Raw genomic sequence first — 12,417 nt, 5'->3', positions numbered from 1 at the left:
GAAGGGAAAACCCTCTCCTTCCTCTCTGCTAAAAAGTCCTCTCAATAGCCTCCTGCTCATTATTAGTCTCAGGCTCTATAACTACTTGACAGCCGGCATAGTGGTTTAGAGCGGTGGTTTGGAGCAGTGAACTTTAATCCAGAGAGCCGGGTTCGGTTCCCCACGCCTCCACATGAGCAGTGGATGCTGATCTGGTGAACCAGGTTGGTTCCCCCACGCCTACCCATGAAGCCAGCTGGGTGACCTTGGGCTATTCACAGTTCTCTTCGAGCTCTCAGCCCCACCTACCTCACAGGGTGTTTGTTTTGGGGAGGGGACGGGAAGGTGATTGTAAGCCGGTTTGATTCTTAAGTGGTAGAGAAAGTCGGCATATAAAAACATACTGCTTGGCATGATGGGACCACCATGTTTGCTGTTTAAGGAAATGTCCTGGGATCTTATAAGGAGTGTGTGCGGAGGGAGGACAATTTGGAAATCCTTTGTCCCCCAAATCTCCTCCTCCAGTCCTTGGGGGCTTTAGCATTCCAGTTTCTCCACCTCCCACTTGCCTGGCTCAAAGAACATGCTTGGACCTCATCAGAAAGGGTAGCCCAGCCTCTGGCTTTGGCTCATTCTCAAGGCAGCAGGTTTGAATGGCTCCTTTTAAGGTTTCTGTGTGCAGCAGACAGCCCTTCCCCTACAAGCTTTGACCAGTGTTGGACAGATGCCGACAGCCAAGTCAGGAGTAAACAAGGAGGGGATGGAAGAGGGAGGCGAAGGAGGGAAGGAGGGAGGAAAGAGCACAGACAAGCGGGGAGTTTAAAAACAGATTGCCTCTCTTTTAACCCGGCTTATTTTGCTCAGTGGGGGGAAACACGGATCTGCAGTGAATAACCAAAATTTGCCTCCGACGCAAATCAGCGTCGAAACAGCAGCAAATCTCCGTGAAGAATACCCCAATGGGAGAAAGGGGCATAGGGCTAGAAGGAGGAAGGCAAGGCTGCAGGTACAGAAGGTGCGTCAGGAGAGAAGTGGCTGCGAGAGAAGTTAAAGCCCCACACACAGGAGCAGAGGAGTGTCCAGAGACTTTAGAGGCAGCTGCCGCGAGAAGGAATGCGAGGACGGCAGCCAACCCCCAGGCAAGAGACAATGCACGGCTGGGGAAAGTAACAGCCGAGGGCGAGAGGCAGGAGAGCAGGCGGTAAGAGAGCTCTGGGAAGAAGGCTGCAGAGAGCACATGGCTGCAGCAGCCAGGACGAGCCAGATGTTCCGCCCTGCCCTCGGAGATCCTAGAAGGGTGTTGAAAATAATAACGCTGAGACGGTAGTTATTAATCAAAGTAGCAAACTTCATCTAGCCTATAGGGAAAAGGTAAAACGGGAAATTCCTGATAAAATAATAAACTCCTAAGCTCTACATAATCGGCTTACTAAAACATTAGGTTACATACCAACAAGCAATTAGGCATGGCCGGCAAGTGGCTATACGACTGAGTTACAAATTAGCCATTTTAGCCAAAATTAGCCAAAATCTCTACAGGAAACCAATTGAGCTCGTTAAGCAACTCAAACAATGGCGTAATTCAAATTGGCAAATCAGTTTCTCAAACACCCCAAATAATACGTGGGATTGGCTAAAAGCCAGATTATACTTCGAGGTCAGGTCTATGAGGTGGCTAAACAAATACATTAACCCCATAATGACTAAATTTAGATCTTGACTATTACAACAGAAGGCAGATTTTAGAGATTACCACGGTCAGAATGAAGATGTCCCTGTAAGTCAGGTGAAGTTGAATCGCCTGCGCATGTCTTTTTCAGGTGCTCTTTCTAACAGGAAGTCGATGCAGGCTAATTTCCCTTCTCCTTGATCTAATAAAGGATAGCTGAGGGAGACTGAGGAGTCTCCTATGGGATGGATCAGACCAGAGGGTGAAACAAGTAGCTAAATTCTGTGCCGCAATATCTAAGATCCATCAGTCAAAGCTGGGGCTTGGTAATTTAACTTAAAATGGAGAATGTTTTACTAATTCAAGGTCTTTTAATTTTTTAAAACTGTCTATGAATTGTGTATCCTATAGTTTTAGTTGCTGTATACTCTCCAGTTTTAATTCTGTAACCTATATGAATGTTTTTTTTAATGACATTTGCCGTATTAATAAATGAATCTGAATCAGGACGAGCCAGTCCAGTCCAGTCCCCGTGGACCTTAAAGCCAAGGGAAGCATACAGAAAGGGGAAAGGGGCAGATGGGACTTGAGACTGTTGGGGTTGCACTGGGGGGTGACTGTAATTAAATATAAGCTTTGTTGACGCTGGCTGATATCTCCCCCATGCGGGTTGGTCTTGCTTTCTCTACCACTTAAGGAAGAATCAAACCAGCTTACAATCTCCTTCCCTTCCCCTCCCCACAACAGACACCTTGTGAGGTAGGTGGGGCTGAGAGATTTCGGAGAGAGCTGTGACTAGCCCAAGGTCGCCCAGCAGGCTTCATGTGTAGGAGTGGGGAAACAAATCCAGTTCACCAGATTAGCCTCCGCCACTCATCTGGAGGAGTAGGGAATCAAACCCGGTTCTCCAGATCAGAGTCCACCGCTCTTAACCACTACACCATGCTGGCTCTCAAATAGTTATAGAGCTTGAGACTTAATAATGAGCAGGAGGCTATTGAGATATCAGAGGCAATGCCAACTCCAGTGCAGAACCAAGGTCGCCCACAGTGTATTAGAGTTCGACCACAGTACCTGAAGGTTGGCATTGCCTCTCAATAGCCTCCTACTCATTATGTGAGCCAAGGGGAAGGGGTGCAATGTATTGGCCTCTTTGGCTCGCCTTTAAACAAAGGGCCTTATGCTCCACGTTTATGCTCCACGTTTTTATCTCAGTTTCTGTTCTTTTCCTTTTGCTGGCAGGGAAGCCGGGAGGTCTTCCTGGGGTGCATACTGATAAATCACAACAGTCTGAAAGAAAGAAGAGATACCCCAATCAATGCAACAGATGAGGCCAGGTTTACAGCTGCTCAGTCCTTCAGCCTTTGCTATTATACTCTCTAGAGCAAGCATCCCCATCGTGGTGCCCATGGGTGCCACGGTGTCCTCTGAAACCTGTCTTGGCGCCCACAGAGTGTTATAGAAAGTGGGCAGGGCCAGGCGGGCCTTTTGCCCCTGGAGATCTCGTTGGCGGCACAGATTCAAAAAAGCATTGCAGCAGCTGCCAACGCGGGACGTTCGGTGGGTGACTAACAGGCCATTACTGAGAATGGGGCTGAAAGTTCTTTGGAGGCAGTGTGACCTGGCCGCCGGCGTAAATGCGTGTAATCACACAATTACACGCATTCACGCCAGCAGCGAGGCCAGTCCCGGAGGCTGCCGAGCTCTGCGGGACCACGCCTCCCCCCTCTGCCGGCGCGGCCTCTCCATGGCGCCGGCATGCCGGGGCAGGGGGCGTCCCGGGACAGGCCCCTTTTGGCCACTTCCGCTGGCACCGAGAATGGCGGTGCTACACTTGCTTTTTAGCCGCAAAATGGCTTTTTTTGTTGTTTAACGGTGTAAGGGAATCGGCTTAGGAAGAGGCGCAGTGGCGTCCCTGTACACCTCAGCTTAGGAATGGGCTGTAAAAGAAGTTAAGTGTAAGCAAGAAAATGTTTTTAACAATTTGTTCATTTAAAAAGGCATCATGTTTTTGCTTGAAAGGCTTAGAAGTTATTACTAGACTTATGCATAACCTCACTACCTGACATTTTGCGGTTGAGTCCTCTGCCTCCAGCGGCCACCATTTTGTCGTGGCCTTTGTCAGAATTCCAATTGTGCCCACAAGCTCAAAAAGCAACCTTGATCTAGAGTGCCTAGACTCCTTCCAATAGCTGAGGGTCACATCAAATTGTTCTCTGTGCTCAGGGTGCATCGTGATCCAAACAACAGTGATCATGAGCGCAATGGACATATGCATGATTTGCCGTACACATGAAGCTGCCTTATACTGAATCAGCCCCTTGGTCCATCGAAGTCAGTACTGTCTGCTCAGACCGGCAGCGGCTCTCCAGGGTCTCAGGCGGAGGTCTTTCACGTCACTTACAGTACTTGCCTAGTCCCTTTAACTGGAGATGCCGGGGATTGAACCTGGGACCTTCCGCATGCCAAGCTGATGCTGTACTACTGAGCCATGGCCCCTCCCCTTGAGCCACGGCCCTGTAGGTCAGGGAAGGCAGCCTGCAGGCTGGATCTAGACCTTGGAGGCATTTTTCTAGTTCCTGGCAGCCTCCTACATTTTTTTTTCTTACTGATGCCCATGAGTGGAAACGCAGCCATGAGTCTGCTTGTGTCTTTCACATTTACATCACCGATTGTTCCTATTATCGCATGCCTTGAGAAACCAAAAGGTCTCTGTTAACCTGCCTCTGAAGGGAATCTTTCCAGAAATACTCTTTAGCGCTTCCTGTGAATGACTTCTGAACACCGAAGCATGGCTCTCTCCATGCCACAGATTCACACTTTGATTTCTCCACACAACAGTATGCCCAAATCATGGATCAGACCAGCTCACGTAGTCCATTTATGCTTGGTAATTAGCACTGCGTTCCAGGCTGAAGTGCCCCGCAGCTTTTTTTGAGTTTTGCACACTGAACTGTCATTCAGGAAGTGACTGCAAAGCCAGCGCATACCTACTTCGCATTTCTTAAGAGCCCCTTTAACGCGACCTTTTGTGTTTGCTCCGCCCTCGCTGCGAAGAATCCCCTCAAAGAAGCATGCAAAATTTACAGCCGTGCGTTAGCTATGCAAACTGAGGTTGCTAACAGAAGGAACAAAGGAGCAGGCGAGTGGGGTGTGTGGAATTTCTCCTTTTGCACTGGGACCGTGAATAAGCGTTTTAAAGGTTGCATTTAAAAAAAACAGCTTTGAGCGAGCATCAAAACTGACCCTGCATAAATGGCCTTAGAGAGGAAACTAATGGAGGAACCGGGATGTGCTGAGGAGGCTGACATTCGCAGGTCAAGATCTCTGGCTACATGCATGCATTGCTCCACAATGGGCAGGGCATCCTGGATCCAGATCCCACCTCTGAGTAGAACCCTGTTTTGATCACCATGTCCCCTATGCCAGAGCAACCTCCTCTCCCGGGTACCCCTTCCTCCACTCCAGTTTTCATTTCATACCACTGAGTTCCCCATCTAGGCAATTACCGTTTCGCTAAAGCTGTTCCGGCACAGGCTGGTACACCCAAAGGCAGCCGTGGTGATGGTGATGAAGAACTCCAGGATGGTAAAGGCCAGGAGAACCGCAGATATGCTCTGCATTTGATTCTGCCGGAGAAGCACAATGACCACATTATTGCAACACACACAAACTCAACTCTTGCAATATGTAGGGAAGTGCAAATAAATGCATGAGAGGATGCTGCATCCAGTCCCAACTGGGAGGAGCTCCATTACTATGCCCCTAGCCCACTTTCATTACTTTTGTTCTGCACCAATGCCCAAAATCTGCATGGGAAGCTGAACATACGAAGCTGCCTTATACTGAATCAATCACACCGTCAGTTCATCCAGGTCAGTACTGTCAACTCAGACAGGCAGTGGCTCCCCAGGGTCTCAAGTTCAGGTCTTTTCCATCACCTATTGTATGGTTGTTTGTAATTGGAGACGCCGGGGATTAAACCTAGGATCTTCTGCATACCAAGCAGATGCTCTACCACTGAGCCACTGGTTCTGTACCTCACAGTGGAAATGATGAAATCATAGAGATTCTCCCTTCAGAGGCAAACTTCACCAAGAAGGGAGCTGTTCCCATTCCTCCCTCCTTTATACAGGGCAAACTCACCACAGGGATGGTAATGAATTCACGGCAAATTTCAGTCGGTACGCTCCTGGTATAATATGGATCGCACATATAGTAGTATCTTGAATGTGCTATCGAAATGGAGAGCAAGATAATCCCGGTGCCAGCTCCTACGGAACTCACAACATTCATCCCCAGCATGAATTTCACCTTCAGGGAGAAAGCAAACCATGAATTGTCTTAGGTCCCACCTGCTTCCATGGAAACCCTGATATTTTCAGCCTGTGCAGATGGCAGTCACGCTTCATCCTCTCTTTGCTTGGTTGTCCCTGCCCTTTATGACAACCCCCTGGCATGGACAATTCCAAGGCAGAACTGAGACCCATGTCTGGGAATCCGAGAAAGTACTGACCCTGCTTAGCTTCTGAGGTCTGATGGGATGACGCTAGCCTGGGCTATTCAGGCTGCTGCTGACACTCCTATACAAATGTGAAGAGTTCCAAAAGTATCACGATCATTTTTGTTATTAAACTCATAATTTGTTTTATTCTTTATTGGTGATGATGATGGGAGACAGATTACAAAGTGTAACTTCTTTTTCTTTTCATTTTTTGCTTTTTTCATCCAATTTGGATGAGATTTTCCATGGTTGTATCTCTTGTCCTGAGGATCATCCCTGCAAAAATTCAGGCAGATAATAGAAAGGGTCCCAATGTTGTATCCAGTGAAAGTCGAACCACATTTCTGGCTGTAATGTAATTTCTGACTTAATTGAGGTGAAATTTTAAGAATTTTCAGAAAGATTCATTGCTGCCACATCTCAGAGATGTAAGGAAAGGACTCTCCGTTGATATGCCAAATAAGTATCAGAAATAGTGATCTGTTTTGATATCTTTGATTGTTTCTGATTCATTTTCTAAACCTAGCAGAAATAAAACACTTTTTTTATTACCAAAGGAATTTTTCCTGTTCACTTTTGTTGGCCTGTTGCTTTACCTGAGAGTATAAATGTTTCTCCACATCTTTACATTAACTGGATAAGTTGTGTTCTAGATGCTACAACAACCATTAGCTGTTAGAGTCACAACCCTTTCTTTTATAACACTGGAATATACTTAAAACATATCACTGACGTCTTGCAAGCTCCACTGGATGAATGTTAACAATCCCTAAAATTTCATCTAGACTGGAAAGAAAGCAAAGACATTACTCCTGGAGACGTATTTCTCACTGGAACCAATGGAGACAACAGTGAATTAGATTTATTTCTTTTGTTTGTTTCAAACATTAAGTTCCTGCCTTTGAGAAAGCCTCAGGTCAGGAACAGTGAAATGTGTGTTAAAACACGGTATCCCATATTTTTTTATATCTGTCTGCCAGTTCATGGTGTCTGATCCTATTATCCAAGTCCTAAATTGATTACTTACCAGTGATACCTTGGGGTTCCTGGCAACTGCCACAGACAGGGATCCAGAAATGATGTACTGTGGAAGAGAGAAAAGGAAGTCAGAAAGAATAGAAGGTCTGAATCTGAGCACCTTGTATTCCTCCCTCTGTTCCTCCCACCTAGGGTCATACAAAAAAAATTTCGGTAAATTTCAGGTTCAGGTGATTTTTTTCAGTAAACCCGGAATAAGCCAAATACCCATACCAGTAAAGGGGTATTTCGGCATTATTGGGTCCATTATCGTCTATGGGTTTTTTCCCCCCCAAAGCTCCTGAGGGAACATTTATGGAGGTAGAGTCCTGTCAGGAGCAGGCCATGAGGATGATATGTGGTAGTGTTGTGTTGCTTCCAGGTGCTGTTGTGCTATCCTGTCCAAGGCCAGTCTAAGCCCCGTGTTTAGTCTTCATAGATTCCCATACTGTAGGAATCGTCGAGTGCTCCTTCCTGCCTGTTGGGGGGGGGTGCCTGGGTAACCCGTTATCTCCTTTTGCTCTCCCATATATGCTATGTGCCTTGCCTTTGACCCTTACTAGTGTCCTTTTGAATATGGCTTCTGAAAGCTGTCGATTCTAACCAATAAAACTGCTTTCGTGGATTTGCCGTCTGCTGAAATCTGTTTATGGGTTTGCCGCAGGGCTGGAGCTTACAAGTCCCTAAATTTGCCGCAAGGGACTCTCCTTAGACAGACACCAAAGTTTGGTGAACATTGGGACAGGGGGTGCAATTTTATGGGCACAGAAAACATTTCTTTGGGTGGCAAATGACATCCTGTGAACTCTCCTTTATTACAGTAATAAAAAATCCGATTTCAAGAGATGGTCACAGTGAGGGGAAATGAAGCCTCAACTCGATATGGGTATTTGGCTTATTCCGGGTTTACTGAAAAAAATCAGGCCCAATAAACCTGAACCTGAAATTTACCAAAAAAAATTTGTATGACCCTAGGTGGGAGGAACAGAGGGAGGAATACAGGTTTTCATGGAGAGGTGATATTGGAGCCAGATTGGAGGATACATCCCTCTGGACAGGGCTGGGTGAGCCCCGTCTTTTAAATAACCCTTATGCTTGATCCAGATTAACCCACAAACCAGTCAAAGGTAGAAAAATGGGAGAAAGCACAGAGTCTGAGCAAAGGTGAATAGCTGAACCCGAAAAAGCTGAATGGTTATTCGGGTTTTTCAATCGGCTTCAGGCCGATTCCCAGGTTTGGGTATTCAGCTGAAACCCAAATATTGCTGAAATGGATAATTTCGAGTTTATTTTTGGTTCAGGTATATCAATATGCACAACCCTACTCCCACCCACTAGATCAGAGGCATCTAGCACTGGAAATCATTTTGTCATGTGGTAGAGGACTCAGGATCCCAAAATGGAGCTATGTCCATGGGGAATGTCGGAAGGAAGGGGAGTCAACCCGTGCGCTGAAACACGCACCATCAAGCACTCAGAATTGCCTTGATGCTTTATTTACTTTCGGGACAAAACAGGGATTGGAAAACCAGGGGAAGTTTCGCAACTGAAGTGGGTTGGACCCGCAGGTGGGAGATGATCATACATTATGACAATAAAGATTCGCTACTTTTGCAGGAGAATCGCAAGACAAAACAGCTATGTGTTATCGCCCTTGGTGAGACAAACTGGGCTTTTTGATAATCCCTAAAAGCAGTTAGTCAAAAGCTGAAGCCTGATTTGTTTTTTAAACGATTACTCACTATAATTTAATTAAGTAATGCCAGGAACTTTGATAATTTTACCATTTATCTTCACAGTAATTGTAGGTTTAACTTTTTCATGCCTGTATTTTCTTCTGACATATTCAATAAAGAGAACACTCTTTTTCTCAATAAAAGATAAACGTTTCTGCCGGTTTTCTGTCTGGGTTGCTGCTAAAAGTTCAAAGAACTGAACACACCCTTGTACTTCTTTGGATTATCAGAACAAAAGGTTGTTGTGTGTGTTAAGTGTCGTCAAGTCGCTTCCGACTCATGGCGACCCTATGAATGAAAGTCCTCCAAAATGTCCTGTCTTTGACAGCCTTGCTCAGATCTTGCAAATTGAGGGCTGTGGCTTCCTTTATTAAGTCAGTCCATCTCTTGTTGGGTCTTCCTCTTTTCCTGCTGCCTTCAACTTTTCCTAGCATGACTGTCTTTTCCAGTGACTCTTGTCGTCTCACGATGTGACCCAAATACGATAGCCTCAGTTTAGTCATTTTAGCTTCTAGGGTCAGTTCAGGCTTGATTTGATCTATAATCCACTGATTTGGTTTTTTGGCAGTCCGCAGTATCCATAACACTCTCCTCCAACACCACATTTCAAAGGAATCTATTTTCTTCCTATCAGCTTTCTTCACTGTCCTGCTTTCACACCCATTCATAGTAATAGGGAATACGATGGCATGAATTAATCTAATCTTGGTGGCCAGAGTCACATCCTTACACTTCAAAATATTTTTTAGCTCCTTCATGGCTGCCCTTCCCAGTCTCAATCTCCTTCTGATTTCTTGGCTGCAGTCTCCCTTTTGGTTGATTGTGGAGCCAAGGAATAGAAAGTCTTCAACAATTTCAATTTCCTCATTGTCAACCTTAAAGTTGTGTAATTCTCCTGTAGTCATTACTTTTGTTTTCTTGATGTTCAGCTGTAGTCCTGCTCTTTTAACTTTCAGCAATAGTAATTTCAAATCTTCACTATTTTCTGCCAATAATGTAGTGTCATCAGCATATCTCAAATTATTAATGTTCCTCCCTCCAATTTTCACTCCACCGTCATCTAAATCTAATCCAGTTTTCCTAATTATATGTTCTGCATATAGATTGAAGAGATAGGGAGATAAAATACATCCTTGTCTGACTCCTTTGCCGATTGGAAACCATTCCGTTTCTCCATATTCTGTTCTAACTGTGGCCTCTTGTCCAGAGTACAGGTTGCACATCAAAACGATCTGATGTAGTGGCACACCCATTTCCTTTAAAACCAGCCATAGCTTTTCGTGATCCACACAGTCAAAAGCGTTGCTGTAATCTATGAAACACAAGCTGATTTTCTTCTGAAATTCTCTCGTATGCTCAAGTAGTCAGCGTATATAACAACCAAAAGGTTGTTAATCACCCTTTAATAGATAAATCCTGGAGAACTCTGCTGCTAAGCAGCTTTGCACAAGCAAAGCCTTTGAAAGTGTTTAGTTCAGGCCCTCCAGCTGGATCTCTATTTACAGTGGGGAACAAAAAATCTCCTGAAGCCCAGAACATGAATGGAAAAGGACATCATGCATTTCTGGAAGTTCTACCTTGAGGATAACTTCTGAAAACTGATCATTTATCATGTCATTAGTCCCTCTGCTAATTGCAATCATATACAGTCATTGGGAAAGTTATACAGAAAGCTCTTGGCCAGTGCCCCCTCTCCAATCTAAGGGCAGAAGAAGGGGATCCCTCCCCTCACTAACTTCTCCCCACCCTCCCAGGATATCTTGAGATGTATTTAAGGCAAGCTTCTAGTTCTTTTGACAATGTGTAATAAAATCCCATCAATACAATGGATCCATTACAGCTGTACATTCTTTGCTAAGTTTTAAGCATCTACTGGGCTAAATTTAGGATGGCTGGACTCTCCAAAGCACGGTCCTTTGTGGGTTGAAAGCCTCGAGGTCTGCTTCTTCCAAACCTGTATGTGGATAATTACCAGAATTCCCATCCAATATGGAGTTGTGATATGATGGTCAGGGCTATAGTAATGTATACCATATGCTGCCATGGCTCTCACAAGCCCAAAAGTGAATTCAAAGATGCCGATCAAGATCTGTGTGATCTGCCAAGACAGAGGAAAATGGCATGTTAGCATTACCTTGTGTTCCACAGCCAAATTAAGACAAGGGCCACCATTTTTTTCCTAACATGGTGGTCATTTCTGTGTATGGCAGAAGACAAGAATGTCGTACCCTCATGTGTGAAGTGTGGCGTGAGCCCAATGCTAACACCCAGGCTGGAAAACCAATAGGTTTCAGGCAGTGGGAAGAGAGGATGTTTCCACGGGGGCTCCAAACCTGCAAATGCAGCCTCTACCTGTGCAGTTGGGTCCTGATTTTCCTCCAAAGAGATCAGGTCAGCAGCGATTGTCTTCCCCGCTCTGCCACCATTTTGCTTCCACCAACAACCCTGTGAGGGAGGTTAGGCTGAGATGGTGTGACTGACCCAAGTCACCCACTGAGCTTCATGGAGGCGGGGATTTAGACCCAGGTCAATTAGGCCCTACTAAGACATTCTAACCACCATACAGCCCAAGCAATATGCTGTGTTTCATAGCCAGTGTATTAACCTCTCACATAGCCATTTCTGTTTAAAGTCATGCAGGGAGTGGAGACTTCTTCACCCAGTGGTGGTGGTGGAAAGCGTACTATGTAGGTTTTTTTAAGGCAAGAGATGAACAGGGGTGGTTTACCATTGCCAGCCTCTGCATAGTGAATCGGGGCTTCCTAGGGGGTCTCCCATCCAAGTACTAACCAAGATGGACCCTGCTTCTGTGTATGAAAATGTCATCAAGTCGCAGCTGACCTATGGTGACCCCCAGCAAGGGGCTTTCAAGGCAAGTGAGAAGCAGAGGTGGTTTGCCATTGCCTTCCTCTGCAGAGTCTTCCTTGGAGGCCCCCCTTCCAAGTGTTGACCCTGTTTAGCTTGCAAGATCTGAAGCGATTGGCTAGCCTGAGACAATAGGTTGGCCCAGTAAGGAAAGATGCAGGAACACAGGCAGGAACTGAGGTTTAATCATACAGAGACATAACAGGCACTCTTCCCGAGTGAGATGAGCCTGCATTTTTGAGTCATCTTTTGTGGTATGCAAGGGCTTTCCCGTGCTCCTCACTTACCCCCAGGGCCATCGGTTCACCCCTGTACAACGTCTTCACTGGCTGTGGCACAGGAGGCGGTATTACGTTCATTGAAATGGACTCCAATGTTGTTGAGTCCCTTAGGTCCATAGTGACTAGCAAGAAGCTTACGACATGAATCAGGATCCGGAAGAGACAGCTGGCTGCAGAAGTGGTCAAGGGGGTGGAAAAACAGAGGGGGAGAGAGAGAGACAGAAATGAGAGCAAATATCTTCAAGTAGGCTCCGCCTCGGGAGGAGGAAGCAGGACCCCTCTTGTATCAGGGTCACAGTGCAAGGAGAGGGACTGGATGACTTTTGGTCATTGGTCTATAATGCAGGTAAAAAGGGAGTCTGGCAC

At 45.9% G+C, this 12,417-nt stretch overlaps 1 protein-coding gene across 1 annotated transcript; it reads right to left on the bottom strand.

The window, feature by feature from the left end:
* Positions 1-2,854: 2,854 nt before the first annotated feature.
* LOC130474699 (membrane-spanning 4-domains subfamily A member 15-like) lies at positions 2,855-12,195 on the bottom strand. Its single transcript, XM_056846398.1, has 6 exons — positions 12,058-12,195; positions 10,878-11,003; positions 7,180-7,236; positions 5,795-5,962; positions 5,158-5,277; positions 2,855-2,938 (listed from the first exon to the last, which is right to left on the bottom strand). Exons 1-6 carry the CDS (start codon positions 12,166-12,168, stop codon positions 2,855-2,857), a joined length of 666 nt encoding a protein of 221 aa, XP_056702376.1. The 5' UTR covers positions 12,169-12,195.
* Positions 12,196-12,417: the final 222 nt, after the last annotated feature.

Source organism: Euleptes europaea, chromosome 3 (genome assembly GCF_029931775.1).
Source record: "Euleptes europaea isolate rEulEur1 chromosome 3, rEulEur1.hap1, whole genome shotgun sequence".
In the NCBI taxonomy this organism is placed as follows: Eukaryota; Metazoa; Chordata; class Lepidosauria; order Squamata; family Sphaerodactylidae; genus Euleptes; species Euleptes europaea.
Note: the sequence above shows the minus strand (reverse complement) of the source record. Positions and strands in the feature narration are given on the sequence as shown.

Excerpts from the sequence above, each read along its gene's own strand:
- LOC130474699 (XM_056846398.1), bottom strand. The coding sequence starts at position 12,168 with ATGGACCTAAGGGACTCAACAACATTGGAGTCCATTTCAATGAACGTA. Across the intron at positions 5,963-7,179 it reads GGAACCCCAAGGTATCACTG|GTGAAATTCATGCTGGGGAT; the intron begins GTAAGTAATCAA and ends TTCTCCCTGAAG. Across the intron at positions 2,939-5,157 it reads GGAACAGCTTTAGCGAAACG|ACTGTTGTGATTTATCAGTA; the intron begins GTAATTGCCTAG and ends TCTTTCTTTCAG.